This window comes from Lepidochelys olivacea, assembly GCF_965140295.1.
Source record: "Lepidochelys olivacea isolate rLepOli2 genome assembly, chromosome: 10".
Lineage (NCBI taxonomy): Eukaryota > Metazoa > Chordata > Testudines > Cheloniidae > Lepidochelys > Lepidochelys olivacea.
Window position 1 is genome coordinate 3892125 of NC_140420.1, and position 15090 is coordinate 3907214.

Genomic DNA, 15090 nt, shown 5'->3' on the forward strand with positions numbered 1-15090 from the left:
TGCCAACTGATGTACTGGGGTACCACTGAGCCTGCCTATACCACCCACCTGGCTCCCTTACACTGCCCTGCTGAGCCAGGCTCTCAAGTCTCCTCCAGCACACACAAGGTAGGGGCACACCCAGCAGCAGAAAGACACAGACACCGAGATCAGCTCTGCAGGGGAAGACTCAGTAGGGACTTGCCCAGCACTCAAGTGCACTCCCCCTCTGGAGTGTAAACCCAAAATTGTATCGTGTTGCACTGCACAGAGAAGTGTACACTGTAAACTCATGAAATTCGCCCCCTCTCTCGATGTGGAGGAAGATATACACAGCTTTCTGCCCCACAGTTCTGAATTCCACAAACTGATTTTAGAATAAACAAAAGCAGGTTTATTAACTACAAAAGGTAGATTCTAAGTGATTATAAGGGATAGCAAACATCAAAGCAGATTACCCAGCAAATAAAACAAAAACCGCAATATAAGCTTAAAACACGAAAGAAACTGGTTACAAGTGGTAATTTCTCACTCTAAATGTTGTTTTAGGCATTTCCTTCACAGGCCAGACACCTTTTCCAGCCTGGGCTCAGCTCTTCTCCCACCTTTTATCTTTGTTTCTTAGATGTTTCCAGCAGTCATCCTGGATGGGGATTCAGTGAAGAATGAACCAAGATTAATTTACGTCCCCACCTTAAATAGGATTTACATATGACGGGAATCCTTTGTGTCCCAGTTTGATCCCCACCCCCTATTAGTGGAAAAATACTAGTAGCCCAAGATGGAATCCAGTACCAGGAGATATGATCACATGACCCTGCAGTGTCAAAGCAGCCAGGAGTCAAAGATTGTTTGCAACATCCCAGGAAGCTTCTCAGGAAGGTGGGAGATTAGCATCTTCAAAGTCCTATTGTTCCCCTAATGGCCCATCCATTCCATTTTGTCTGGTGGGGCGTTTCCCCAGGTGTAAACACAGTTGCAATATGTACATAGACAATATTCCCAACTTCAGATACAAAAATGATACATGCATACAAATAGGATAATCATAGTCAGTACATCAAAATCTTTCCAACGATACCTCACATGATCCATCTTGCATAAAACTTATCTTAGTTATGCCATATTCATATCATGATTAGGGGACTGGAACACATGACTTACGAGGAGAGGCTGAGAGAACTGGGATTGTTTAGTCTGCGGAAGAGAAGAATGAGGGGGGATTTGATAGCTGCTTTCAACTACCTGAAAGGGGGTTCCAAAGAGGATGGATCTAGACTGTTCTCAGTGGTAGCAGATGACAGAACGAGGAGTAATGGTCTCAAGTTGCAGTGGGCGAGGTTTAGGTTGGATATTAGGAAAAACGTTTTCACTAGGAGGGTGGTGAAACACTGGAATGCGTTACCTAGGGAGGTGGTGGAATCTCCTTCCTTAGAAGTTTTTAAGGTCAGGCTTGACAAAGCCCTGGCTGGGATGATTTAGTTGGGGATTGGTCCTGCTTTGAGCAAGGGGTTGGACTAGATGACCTCCTGAGGTCCCTTCCAACACTGATATTCTATGATTCTATAACAATATCTCTATGAAGAATATGGGGCACAGTGTCATACCTATATTTAAGAAAGGGGGAAAAAAGTGATCCAGGAAACTACAGGCCCGTTAGTTTGACCTCAATTGTTGGAAAGGTCTTGGGACAAATTTTGAAAGAGAAAGTAGTTAAGAACATAGAGGTAAAATACAACATGGTTTTACATAAGGCAGATCATGCCAGACCAACCTGATCTCTTTCTTTAAGAAGATAATTGAGTTTTTAGACAAAGGAAATGCAGTAGATCAAATCTACCTGGATTTCAGTAAGGCATTTGATACTGTTCCATAAGGAAAATTATTATTTAAATTGGAGAAAATGTGGCTTAATATAAGAACTGAAAGGTGGATAAGGAACTGGTTAAAATGGAGACTACAACAGGTCATACTGAAAGGTGAACTGTCAGGCTGGAGGAAGGTTACTAGTGGAGTTCTTCAGGGATTAATCTTGGGACCAATCTTATTTAACATTTTCATCCATGACCTTTGCACAAAAAGTGGGAGTGTGCTAATAAAATCTGCAGATGACACAAAGTTGGGAGGTATTGCCAACAGGGAGGAGGACTGGAATGTCAGGAAAGAAGCTCTGGAGGACCTTGAAAACTGGAGTAATAGAAGTGGGATGAAATTTAACAGTACAGTGTGCAAGGTCATGTACTTAGGGACTAACAACAAGAATTTTAGCTATATGCTTGGGACGTATCAATTGGAAGCAACAGAGGAGAAAGAGCGGAGTGTATTGGTTGATCATAGGATGACTATGAGCCACCAATGTGATGCAGCTGTGAAAAAGGCTAATACAATCCTAGGATGCATCAGGTGAGGCATTTCCAGCAGAGCTAGGGAAGTGTTAGTCCCATTATACAAGGCACTGGTTAGACCTCATCTGGAACACTCTGTGCAGTTCTGGTCTCCCATGTTTAAGAAAGATTAATTCAAACTGGAACAGGTGCGTAGAAGGGCTACTAGGATGATTAGAGGAATGATATACCTATCTTACGAGAGGAGACTTAAGGAGCTTGGCTTGTTTAGCCTAAACAAATGGAGGCTGAGGGGAGATATGGCTGCTCTCTATAAATACATCAGAGGAATAAATACCAGGGAGGGAGAGGAGTTATTTATGCTAAGCACCAGTGTTGACAGAAGAACAAATGGATATGAGCTGGGCCATCAATAAGTTTAGGCTTGAAATTAGATGAAGATTTCTAGCCATTAGAGGAGTGAAGTTCTTGCACACCGTCCAAGGGGAGCAGTGGGGGCAAAAGACCTAACTGGCTTCAAAACTGAGCTTGATAAGTTTATGGAGGGGATGATGTGATGGGACTGTCTACAATGGCATGTGGCCCATCCACAACTGCTATTAGCGAATATCCCCAACAGTTGGAGAAGGGGCACTAGATGGGGAGGGCTCTGAGTTACTACAGAATTCTTTCCCAGGTGTCTGGCTCCCGGGCTGACATGCTCAGGGTCCAACTGATTGCCATTTGGGGTTGGGAAGGAATTTTTCCCCAGGTCAGATTGGCCGAGACCCTGGGAGTTTTTCACCTTCCTCTCATCTTGGGGCACAGGTCACTTGCTGGTTTGATCTAGTGTAAATGGTGGATTCTCTGTAACTTTTAAGTCTTTCAGTCAAGATTTGAGGATGTCAGTAACTCAACCAGAGGTTAGGGGCCTATTACAGGAGTGGGTGAGTGAGGTTCTGCAGCCTGGAATGTGCAGGAGGTCAGAGAAGATGATCACAATGGTCCCTTCTGGCCTTAAAGTCTATGAGACCTCTCCACCTCCAAGGTCCCTAGGTCCATGATTCTGCAGTTCCCTTCCTGCACTTCCCACAGAGGCTGCTGTCTGCCCTCCCTGCTGCCCCATCAAGCCTGCACATGCTACTTGTGTTCCGAAGCATTGTGCCCCTGTGGAAGACACCACAGATACTTGCTAAGTCTCCTCTTTCTTTTCCTGGGTCAGGCAGGCTTCCTCAGGTTGTGAGCTAGTGCCATGTGCTGACCTCTCTCAGAGACTACAACAAACATACACATTTGCTATGTTTACAGCGAGAAATCCCTGCTGGGCTGGACTGGGACGAAGGATTCCAGTTTCCAGAGTGAGCGCTCTGGCACAGAACAAGAAGAGCTGTTCCAGTAGCAAGAGTTTCCTTCTCTGCGTTACGCAGGCTTTCTCGTATCCCGCCGGACTCTGACATCTAGGACTTCCTCTTTGTTTTACCACCATACAAAAGGTTAGGCCTACAACCTCACATCACATGAGGGCACTAGAAGGACATGCTTTGAATTGGGCTGGCGTTGACAGCCCTGGAGAGCTATCAAATAGGTGCTTCACCGTTTTTCTGGCCAGCTGATCCTCAGAGATATGGCGATAGTTCAGTTTCCTCAGCTTTGTGCAGCCACCACCTTCGTGGTGATAATTAGCACTATGTGTCGGGGTTGGTTGGTTTGTTTAAATGGAGGCCCTGAGTGCCGCTAGGAACTGGCGTGAGTCCTACAGGTCATTGTACAGCCATCAGATGCTGACCGGGCTCAGTTCCAACTGACTTGGGCTGAATTTGAACCAGTGACCCAGCGCTGAGAAGTCTATTTAGTTGTTAATACCCTGGGCCAGCCAGTCCCCGACTGTTTCTAGCTGCTACGTTAATGAGCAGCAACACGTAAATTGTGTTCAAACCTCTGGATTATTTTGTCATCGGCATTTCAGACAGAGCGTTGAGCAAGGGAACGCCCTTCCATTTCACCACCTCCATGCAAAGCCTGAGCCCTGCTTCCAGACGAGGAGGCTGGAAATGCCTAATGAGTTGCAGAGCTCTGACACATGCTGTCCTAGCACCCCGGCTGAAGTCAGTGCGAGTTTTGCATGAGAGGACTGACGGTGCCCTTTAGAATGGACATCATCTCCGTGAAGTCATCTGCCAAATGCCTTCCAAATCCGAGTGTACAGCTGGTCATGGGTGGGTCCAGTCAGTTGCGCGCTCAGGGTAAAAACGGAAGTTTGGGGCTTTTAGCCAGCCCAAGCCCTACCCACCTACCCGACCAGTGCATCTACACCAGGAAAAAGGGAGAAGGGCCACAGATTCCCTGAAGTCTTCTAGGCCCCTGGCTCTTGCCAATCTATGGTGGATGGTAAGCGTTGGGCTGCCAAGGTGATGGGCTGCAGGGGCTGCATCACAACATCCTAAGAGAGCAGGCTCCAGGTCTTCTGGCTCCCGGCCTGCTTGCCTTTCAGGGGAGACAGGGAAGTGTGCGTGTCTAGTTCTTACAGCGAAGGCCTGGGTTTGTGGAGCCCACAGGCGAGACAGGATCTGCGGGGCACAGCACCGCGGGGCAGAGCCGCTTCTCTCTCCCTCTCTTTCCCTCTCCCCTGGCAGAGGAGAAGGAAACTTTCCGGGCGTGCAGCAGCCGTGGAGCGCTGGCGCTGAGCTGCCGCAGGAGAGGGGCCAGCGGGGGCTGCGCCGGGGCTCGGAGCAGCCCTGGCCGCCGAGGGGCCTGGCTTGCCTGCCCGCAGCCGGGCGGAGGGCGGAGCGCCAGGGCGGAGCGGGGAGCTGGCGGCAGGCCCCGGGCAGAGCCGCGGGGCGCTGGGCTCCAGCTGTCAGGGCGGAGGAGGATGCTGGCGCGGCGGGCCGGGCGGCGGGAGGAGGAGCCCTAGCCGCGTCCCAGGCCAAGCGCGGCAGCGGCGGGCAGGACACAGCGCGCAGCCCGAGCCCCGGCAGGAGGAGCGCGCTGCGTCGGGGCCGCTGAGCCCAGGCAGGGGCCATGCAGCGGGCCGGCCGGTGCTGAGCCCAGCGCGTCCCGGGCCCGGGGCTGTCCGGGCCGGGGGGATCGGCGGGCCGGGGCCATGCCCTGCCCGCAGTGAGCGATGCCTTTTGGAAATGGACACACTGGATCACGGCGCAAACATGGCGTCCCCTCGGCCAGGCTCCCCGTCTCCGGCTGGTGCCTGCTCTGCTGTCTGCTGTGCGGGGGGCTGGCCGCGGCCGGGGCCCCCCCCGCCCAGAGCTGCCAGCCCTGCGGCCCCAGCTGTACCTGCGCCGGCGGCAGGGCCCCGGGCTCCTGCCTGGTGAACTGCTCCTCGCGGGGGCTGGAGCAGCGCCCGGGGGTCGGCGTCCCGCCGGCAGCCACCGCTCTGTAAGTCCGGCTGCGCCCAGGGCGCACGGGTAGGGGGCGCCCAGGGCGCGCGGGGACCGGGAGGGTCCTTGGGGTGGGGGGTCACCCACCCATGCACCAGCCGGGCCGAGCCGCCTGCGGCTCTCAGGTTGCTCATGAAACGCACTCACCGCTCGGCTCTGTGCTTGCCGGGACGTGGCTAGGCTCGGGGAGCCGCATTCACCCCCAGGCATTGGGGGGGGGTGTGGGGGGGTGAAAGGCGGCTCTCCCCCTCCTCTGTCCCCCGCAGGCGCCAGCGGCTGCCTTGCTTTGTTGTTGTCAAAGGACGAGAAATGCGAGGGTACCACTGACCTTTTGTTGGCACTAGTCTGGCACTGAAGGCCAGGGCTGAGAGCTAGACTGCAGGAGGCGTAAGATTTCCTTCCACGGAGGAATAATTTTGTTTTAAACCTGTGACCGCTAGCAAAGCCCCCCCCCCCCCCCCCCCGCAGCGGGGCTGGGATCTTTCCAAGCGAGCTGGGTCCTGAAATCTCACCTTGAACAATTTGGAGGTGCTCTGGCGGTTTTAGTTAACTTTCTTTCCAGCAGTAGTTTTCCTTGTCTTGCAGTGGGGGTTTTGTAGCAATAAAACTTGCCGTGGTTTATGCTGGGACACAGATCATATGCATGACAGCAGAGGCAAATATGGAAAAATCAAGGGAGGATTGCTTAGAACTAGACCTTGCAAGAATTGGAATGTGTGCAGAACTGTACTTACTGAAGTATGTGATTTAACTAAGAATGATACAGTGGCCTGGTGGAGGAATCAAAAGGAAACAACTTCAGCATCTGTAAATGAAGGCGGTCCAATCCTGCATCTAACTTCACACAATGGCTTCAGTGGGACAGCTCATGTGAATTCTGTTACTTGTGTGTAAGTAATAGGGCTGCCAGCAGTAGCAGGATACTGGATTTGATGACCTAGGAGGCCCCCTCATGTCCTATGTTATATGTGTAACTTTGCTGATGACACCCACAACCAGGGCGAACATACATAAAGTTACATTCATAAGTGTTGACAGAATCAAGCAACTGCCTTGCGACTGTAGGCTTAGATCCTTGCAAAGACTCCTGCATGTGCTCAACTTTTTGCATTTTAAGTGGTGCGCAAAATTTGCAAATCTTTGCTAGCTCAGGCCCGTAGGCTTCTACCAGGATCCCGAATAAAAGTGTTATGGTCATGCCAAGCTTTTAAGGTGTTCCCTGGTATGTTAGAGGAAAAGAACAGGCTGTTCCCTTTTGCTCTGGGCTGGGGCAGAGAGGCGTGCAGTGGGTTTCAGAGAACCACAGTGGATGTTACGGAGTGAGGGCCCGATCTGTAGATGGAATCCCGTGGCCACGGTTCGAGCATTGGCTGCGTCAGGGGCAGATACAAAGACAATTCAAATGTTTGATCAAAACTTCTAGAGAGAAATAGCTGTAAAGCAAGGTGATTAGTATGTTTCTAACTGGCTTTAGAGTCAATGACGTTAATGACCAACTCGAGTGTATTAAAAAAGAATCTGGCTGATCCCTAGAATGGTTCGGTGAGTTAAAAAGGTTAGAATAGCAGATTTATTTAACAGGCTGAAGAGGAGCTGTGGGAATTGTTATTTTTTCTTTTAATGGGTGAATTCAAATCAGTAGTTGTCCTACATAGATAAAACTTTAGGGAATAACTTTTCTGTTCTTCAGGGAACAAAATCCTTTCATAGGTTTTGTTGAAAAGGGAACAGCCACCTAAATGATATTTCCCTGTGCAGTAAGAAAGTTTCAGTTTATCCACATCCTATTGATATTGCAATAAAGTAAATGTCAGCTTTAGTGTTAGTGTTGCTTAACAATAATTTTTAAATCTGTGAAGTTTTAAAAGGCCATTGTTTTGCATAATTCTACTGGCAATCCTGTGAAGTGTGCAGTATTCGGAAACCTTTGTACTTTTTTAAGAATAAAAAAATCCATCACAAATACCTTTGAAAACTTTATAATGTGGATCAGGGGGACAGACCTAGAGTAGCTTCAGAGAGAACGACAGCTTTTCATCTCAAAGTGGAGGTGAGTTTTAAGTCTTTTCGTACAACAAAATTAGACTATTAAGTGCTTCTTTTCCTGGGCGATTTAAATTGTAGAAATATACTCTGGCCCTAGAACATAAAAACATGTTCCTCAAAGTTGTACATCTTGCTAAGTTTTTACATTTATTTCTTAAAATAAAGCAGAAAGTGAATTTTGCAGAAATCCCTCAACTGGGCAAGATTCATTTTTATTTATTTACTGGTTGCGCGAGCTGCGCAATAGGCAGAGTTAGACATTTGTGGCAGAGGCTCTGCAAATTTAATTTTGCTTTGGACAAAACAAGCGGTGTATAAAATTGGCCTCTTCCCATAAGGATCTTTAAAAGCCTTCTGAAGACAGTGATGAGGATCAAGAGTGTCACTGGAACTTCAGTTCAAGCCTTCTAAACCGAGTTGGGGTTATTGTGGCAGCTTTATGGGTATTACTAATTTTACGAGTGAGTGCTTAAGACAGCTAATTATTGTTCAGCAGTGTTCAGGGTGCTGTTACCACCCAACAATTAGGATGGGCCCTTAATATATACAAGAGCTACTGGACATCTAACTTAAATACTCAAAGTGTGTTATCCATTCTACTGGAGCAAGCACACTGATACCTCAGGGTAATGTTATTAGCAGCAGGATTTGTCCTATTTTAATTTATGTGAAATTATTGGTTTTACAGCCCTATTAACGTGAATGGTTCACAAGAAGAGTGATCTTCTTTGGAATTCACAAATTTTAGCTATATCTGAATTTGCAAAGGGATCTTTGGCAGGCTATGGATCATTCAGGATGCACAGTAAAGGCTCTGTTGGGGATCAAAGTATGTGTTTTTAATACTTGATCTCTTGGTATAAGTTGTGGTGAAGTTGTGCCCCTCCTCTGGGAATGCACTGCAGAATTTGGACAGGAAATACAGGAAGATACAGTGTAGAAAGATTGCTACCCTATTTGATCTTCTAATGGGGAGAAAGCATGAACATGTAATTATAGGTGTCATAATTGTATGATAAGATCTATAAGAGTTGAGTTACTCCAGGGGTGCATTTAGCCCCACATCTTTTCACCCCACAAGATAGGAGGGAAACTCTACAACCTAACCATTATGTGCTGCATTTATTGACAGATAAGGCAGCTGGTCTTAAATATTCTGCTACCTATTCTCATGTAATGGCTTGCAGTGATATTTTGTAATAAGAAAAAAGTTGTATAAATAAATTTTTAAACACAAAATGCAGCTGCATCAACCTGCATGAAAGCAGTACAGTTCAGCAACTATGAACCCTGAAGGAACGATAACACCTTGGTGATGAAGTCCTCAATTGAGCAGTTAGGCACATATTAGCAGTCCACTGAAGTCAATGTGATTACGTGTGTGCAAGTGTAGAATCGGAGCCTAGGATAGGAATGCTCGTGAAAAAACCTTTTGGCCAGCATAGCAGACACGGCATTTTCTTATTCAAAATTGCAAACACTGAGGGAATGGTTACCACGAATACAGGAGAAATGCCACATCCAAAGAATCACCAAGGAAAACAAATACTGCCAGAAATATAGGCTGCATACCTAGATGAAAGCAGTCTCCTGTTCCATTTAATAGCAACATCAAATCAAAATTTGTCACCCTGTAAGGTAAATAACTTGAAGGCATCTAATATTAAATGTCTAAACAAACGTAAGAGGAAACGCTGTGTGCAAATTGATCGTCTTCAGTCCTTAACGTAAAAAGGTACTTTAAAAGCAAGAGTTTTCAAGGGCAACCCTGGCCGTTTTGTATGTTCATCCCCACTGAGAGGAATTCCGATAATATCTGAAAGTGTTCTTCTCCCATTGGTTGTGGATTTATGCAAACTTTTTGTTTAGGATATTAGATCTTTGGTGAAACAGATAATCCTGATTTAGATTTCAGCTGAGATCAGAGACTAGTTTTTCTTTCCCCTGTGAATATTTACTATTTCTGACACCTCTGGAGTATCTTAGTGACTCTTTTTTTAAACAGAGGGATTAGAATCTTGTTCATAGAAATGTCAGTCTGGAAAGGAGCTAGTCCAGCCCCCTGCACTGAGGCAGGACCAAGAAAACCCAGGCCATCCCTGACAAGCGTTTGTCCAACTGGTTCATAAAAGCCTCCAGTGACAGGGATTCCACAACCTCCGCTGGAAGATTATTTAAGAGTTTCACTACCTTTACAGTTAGAAAGTTTTTCCTAATGTCTGACCTAAATCTCCCTTGCTGCAAATTAAGCCCATCGCTTCTTGTCCTACTTTCAGTGGAAAGGGAGAAGAATTTTTCACTGTCCTCTTTATAAACAGCCCTCAACCTATTTGAAGACCGTTATCAGATCTCCTTTTCTCAAGACTAAACATGTTCAGTAGAAACGCATGTATTTGTCCTTCAGTAATCCATAATAGTAGTAATTCTTGGGCGATAGCACTATCAGAATGCTGCAGTAAGGGCTCGCTGTTGCTCTTACAAATTATTGGCCCAAACCTGCCGACATGTACATTTCAGTAGTTCCATTAGCTTCAGTGAGATGGTTTAGGCATGTCGAGTTACTGACGTCCGTTAAATCTTTGCAGAATTGGGACCTGTATTACTAATTTAACACTACTTATTATAGGGGGATGTGTCAGCAGTCCCTATTTTTATGTTGCCTAATGAATAATCTAAGCAAACCCTGGCAGTATAAATGTATTTTAAGATGCAGGAACATATATTTTTTGTGTTTCCTAAATCAATTATTTGTATGACTTGGTAAGTTTCAGTAGGTCTCCCAGTCATTAATGGAATTTGTTTATTTCTATTTCAACATATAAATATAAGAAACTCCTATCCAAGATTCAAGTCATGCTTAACGGGTAATGAAAAATGAAATCCAATTAAAACAAAGCAGCAGTAGCAAAACGCTCTCTGTACAAAAGCAGCCGGTCCACAAAACCAAAACATCCCTACTTCAGTCATGAAGAACCTGAATCTCACTCAAATAAGCATCCTTATCTCCATCTAAACTTGAGGTTCTGGTTTTCTTTTTTTTCCAGAGATAGACTTTTTTTAAATGAAAAAGAAAGGGAGAGAGAGAGAGAGAGAGTGAGCGTGCGCACACAGGTTGAGGTGCAGGGATAAAATTAATTAAAATCAAAATGAACTCAGTCTATTGAAAGGACAAAAAATGCATGAGGTACATAAGGAAAATATGTCACATGTAACACATTGAACAAGGTAGGGATTATGTAGTGCATGATTGGCGCCAATGAGCTAAGATATTATTAGTGAGGTGGCACTGTAATGTTGGCTTTGTTTAAGGCAGTGCCCTACAGTCGACTACAGAGTTTGCTACTCTCCTTCCAGAGGTTTCAGACAAATTACCCCTGTATCTTAAATGTTTGTTGGCTTTTTATTCTGACGACTAACTTTGGCTTTTTGTCTGCTGCTGGCGTAGAGCATTTTCGTAACAACCACCACCTACTGTTTGGGGGAAACACTGTCCGTCTGAGAGATGGCGTTATAGCGGTTTCTGTGTATTTGCTTAGAGAATTTGCCAAGCTGCCATGTAGAAACTGGAGCGACAGAGAAGTTCTCTTGCCTCCCTAGACTCCAGCCCAACCATTTAAGAATTTGCACTTAGTAATTCAGTGCAACCAAATGTGAACAAGAGCAATAATTTAAGGAGACAAACTAAGAAACCACAGCTAGACACCCCAAGTGGGTGGAGTGAATACAGAGCTCACTAGAGACCCAGTTCTGCTGCAATTCAGTAATGCAGGATCAGGTCCTAAGCATTTATCAGTGTTTGGGAAGAGGCTTTGGAGGTACCTGATGGTGTTTTGCTCCTATACATTTAAAGAGTTAAGAAATAGAATTTTAACACTGTTAAAATAAATCCAGCTGTGGGACTTGCTCTGTGTTCATTGTTTTAAAATGATTGTGCTAAATAATTTCTTGACCAGTTAATCATTCCTTCCAACGTTCTATTGGGAGGGATAATGGGGACAAGGTAACTTTGTAGGGTGAGTGTGAGGGAATGCCTTATCTTTGTACAATTCATGTGGCTGAGTTATCCTGAAATCCAGGTGGTGTTTAGAAGGGGTTTTGCTTTTGGGTCATTAATTCTGTTTTTCTCCTTCCTTCTGCAATTCATTTTCCTTGTGTCACTTCCTTCATTTTAGAACTAATTGTATAGCTTATTCCTCTTTAACGCAGCTCCTTCTTGCTTTTGCATTTTGAAGTGACAGTGTGGGCCCGATCCCAAACCACTATTCAGGCAAGTTAGCCCATTGGTAGTCTACTCACATGAGTAAGGCAAGCAAGATTTGTTCAGCTGCTTTCGTTCTGCTCTCACACCATGGGAATCTTCGCTGGTTTTAATCCTACATTTGAATCAAGCAATTTTTAAAAAGTCACCTGTTAATGCTTTGCTCCCTGTTTGTAGCCGAGTGGCATTCCTTGTTTTATCTCAATGTGAATTATTTTCCCCACATTGTTTTCCATATTGCATTTCTGCGTTGTCCCTCTTCTACTTCTCCAGGCCCTGTCCTGCTTCTTTATGGACGCATTATCCTTATTTAACACCGCTTCCCCATCACCTATCTATGGACTTGCTCCTGTCAACTTCAAAGACCTGAGGGCCAGATCAACCTCAGTTCTATTGACTCCCCTCCCCCACCCCCAACATCTCCTCCCCTTGCCTAGCAAAACATGCTTGTACAGAGCAGGTCACATTCCCCTTTAGTGGCTGGTCCACAAAGAGGATGAGACTTTTGAATTAGACCCTTCTCTTCGTAAACAACGTTCACATTCAGGAGAAGGCTAGCTAGGTTTTCATATTACAGGGCTCTTTTTACTAAGGGCTTGCAAACACTTGGAAGACTACCGTGGCCCAGCAACTGTAACGCTTCAGTGTAGACGCTACCTACCCCAAGGGGAGAGTTTCTCCCATTGGTGTAGGTAATCCATCTCCTCAAGAAGCAGTAGCTAGATTGTCAGAAGAATTCTTACATCAACTTAGCACTGTCTACATGGGGACTTAGGCCTGGTCTATACTACAGAGTTAGGTTGACGCAAGGCAGCTTACGTCGCCCTAACTATGGAAACATCCACACTAAAATTTCGCTCCCACTGACATAATCATCCCACTACGCCGACTTAGTAACTCCACCTCCTCGAGCACTGTCGAGTCAATGTTGATGTAGTTAGGTCAATGCAATGTCCGTGTAGACACGGCGTTGCTTACATTGACTGTTACTGGCTTTCAGAAGCCATCCCAAAATGGCCCATGCTGACAGTGCAGTTGGTACAAGCGCTCCAGGTGAGGCTGTGCACCGCCGACACGACGAGTGTAGTGTGGACGTGCAAAAGCGATTTAATTACTGCAGCAGCTGTATGCCAACGTAACTTAGGTCGACATAATTTTGTCGTGTAGACATACCCCCTTAGGCTGTCTTAACTACATCACTCAGGGGTGTGGATTTTTCAGACCACTGAGTGCTGTAGCTAGGTTGATCTAATTGTCTAGTATAGACCAGCCCTAAGATACTGATAATAAATTCCAGTTTAGCTTCAGCAAGACTAGATGCGAGGTATAAATATTTCACAATGCACTGCAAACCAAAGACAGAGTGGTAAAGGGTAACAAAACAAACAAAAAAGGTTAAAATCATAAAAATGGATTTAAAGAATATGGTCATCAGTAACAGTGTTTGCAATTTCCAATATAGCCACGGATAGCATTTCTTGTGGTAAAATTGCAGAAACCATGACTAGAAACCAGAATTTTTTGTTTGTTTTTGTATTAATCAATTTTTAAGAGACATGCAGCTGATGGATTTTAAAATAGAAATAAACATTATTTTCTAGATAGGTACATTTCCTCCCAATCAGACTATTAACCCTGTAATGAGGAGGTTAGCAGAAAAGACAGACTGCTATCAGTTGTGGTCTCATACCTCAGAAGCCAAGTAGCACCAGACCTGGCCAGTACTTAGATAGCAAGAGAGCTCAGAAAAGTCCCATGTATGGCACAGAATGGTTTTAATTTTTTAGGTAACACTCTTCTGTTCCAGTACTCAGCCTGGTGCGACGGTGCCCTGGTTTGTATCAGTGCCATTTTTGGGCAGAGATGAAAAAGGAGGTGTGGACTGTGTGTGGTAAGAGCAGGGATGGTAACCATGGTAACATGCTGTAATACCGATTTGGTTTATACAGGCCGCCTCCCTGAAATCCCCACTCAGGTTTCAACCGATTCAGTATTCTTCACTTCCTGTCCTCAACTTCAGCATAGCACCGGTGTGTGCTAGTAAAACAGTAGCAACCTCCTCTGGGGTGGGACACGTCAGAAGCTATGGGCTGTGGAGGGAGCCAGGGGCCCACATGGATGGAGCCAGTTGCAGGACTGGGGAGATAACTTGTAAATAGCTATGGGATCTCTCAAGCTGAAAGGCATCATAGAAGTTGGCCTTTGTTTTTCCCATCCCAAAAGCATGATTTAAACAAAGTTTACCAAAACGGGAAGGGCAGGGAACATCTGGCTGCACAATATGGAATTCAGGACAGGAACAGACTTAGTAGCCTAAGAAAAGCAAGTTAGCGTGTGTCATCATGGGATGGGAGATACTGGACTGGCTGACTTTGGCAATAACATGACAGAATCTGCTGAACAGACTTTTGCAAGCTAAGACCATTCAGAAAAAAACAAACAAACCGCTCATGATGGAAGACGCTTCGAAACCCCATGCCTGGAACTCATAACTATCTTACCCATCTCAAATTGTGTTCAAGTCACCATTCCTTGTTGGATTACATTCCAGTTACTGTTAGGCAACTGGGACAGAAAACCCAAACGCTACACCTGTGTTCTAGGCTAGAGCCTGCTAGCGTTTGAGTAATGTTTTTGTATTGAGGGTACACGCTATAATGGGAACCAAACAAGGGCGCTGGGACAATGTGTATAGGGCGGGTGCTGGGAGCCATTGAACCAAACTGTGAACCCTGGATATGATGGAAACCACTTCACGCCAGGGGGTGCTGCCGTACCCCCAGTTCCAGCACCTATGGAACCAAACACATTCCTTGGTTGGAGTTTTCAGGTTTTGAGTATCGGAACTGGGATAATTTGAAAAGTGTTCATGCAAAGACACAACCTCCTCTACCCTTTGGGCAAAGAGCTACAGATTAGGTGTGACCAAACTCACACTACAAAAGCAGTTTCTCCTCCTTTGGGGTTCACACCTCAACTGCTAGAAGAAGGCCTCATCCTTCCTGATTGAGCTAACCTCATTATCCCTAGCCTGATTCTTGCTTGCATATTTATACCTGCCTCTGGAAATTTCCACTACATGCATCTGACG

General features: G+C 45.8%; 1 protein-coding gene across 1 annotated transcript in view; it reads left to right on the forward strand.

The window, feature by feature from the left end:
* Positions 1–380: 380 nt before the first annotated feature.
* PKD1 (polycystin 1, transient receptor potential channel interacting) overlaps positions 381–15090 on the forward strand; it is a 143752-nt gene continuing 129042 nt past the window's right edge. The window contains exon 1 of the mRNA XM_084641518.1: positions 381–5693. Within this exon, the coding sequence (XP_084497644.1) occupies positions 5425–5693 (269 nt within the window). The 5' untranslated portion in view covers positions 381–5424. The remainder of the gene's footprint in view (positions 5694–15090) is intronic.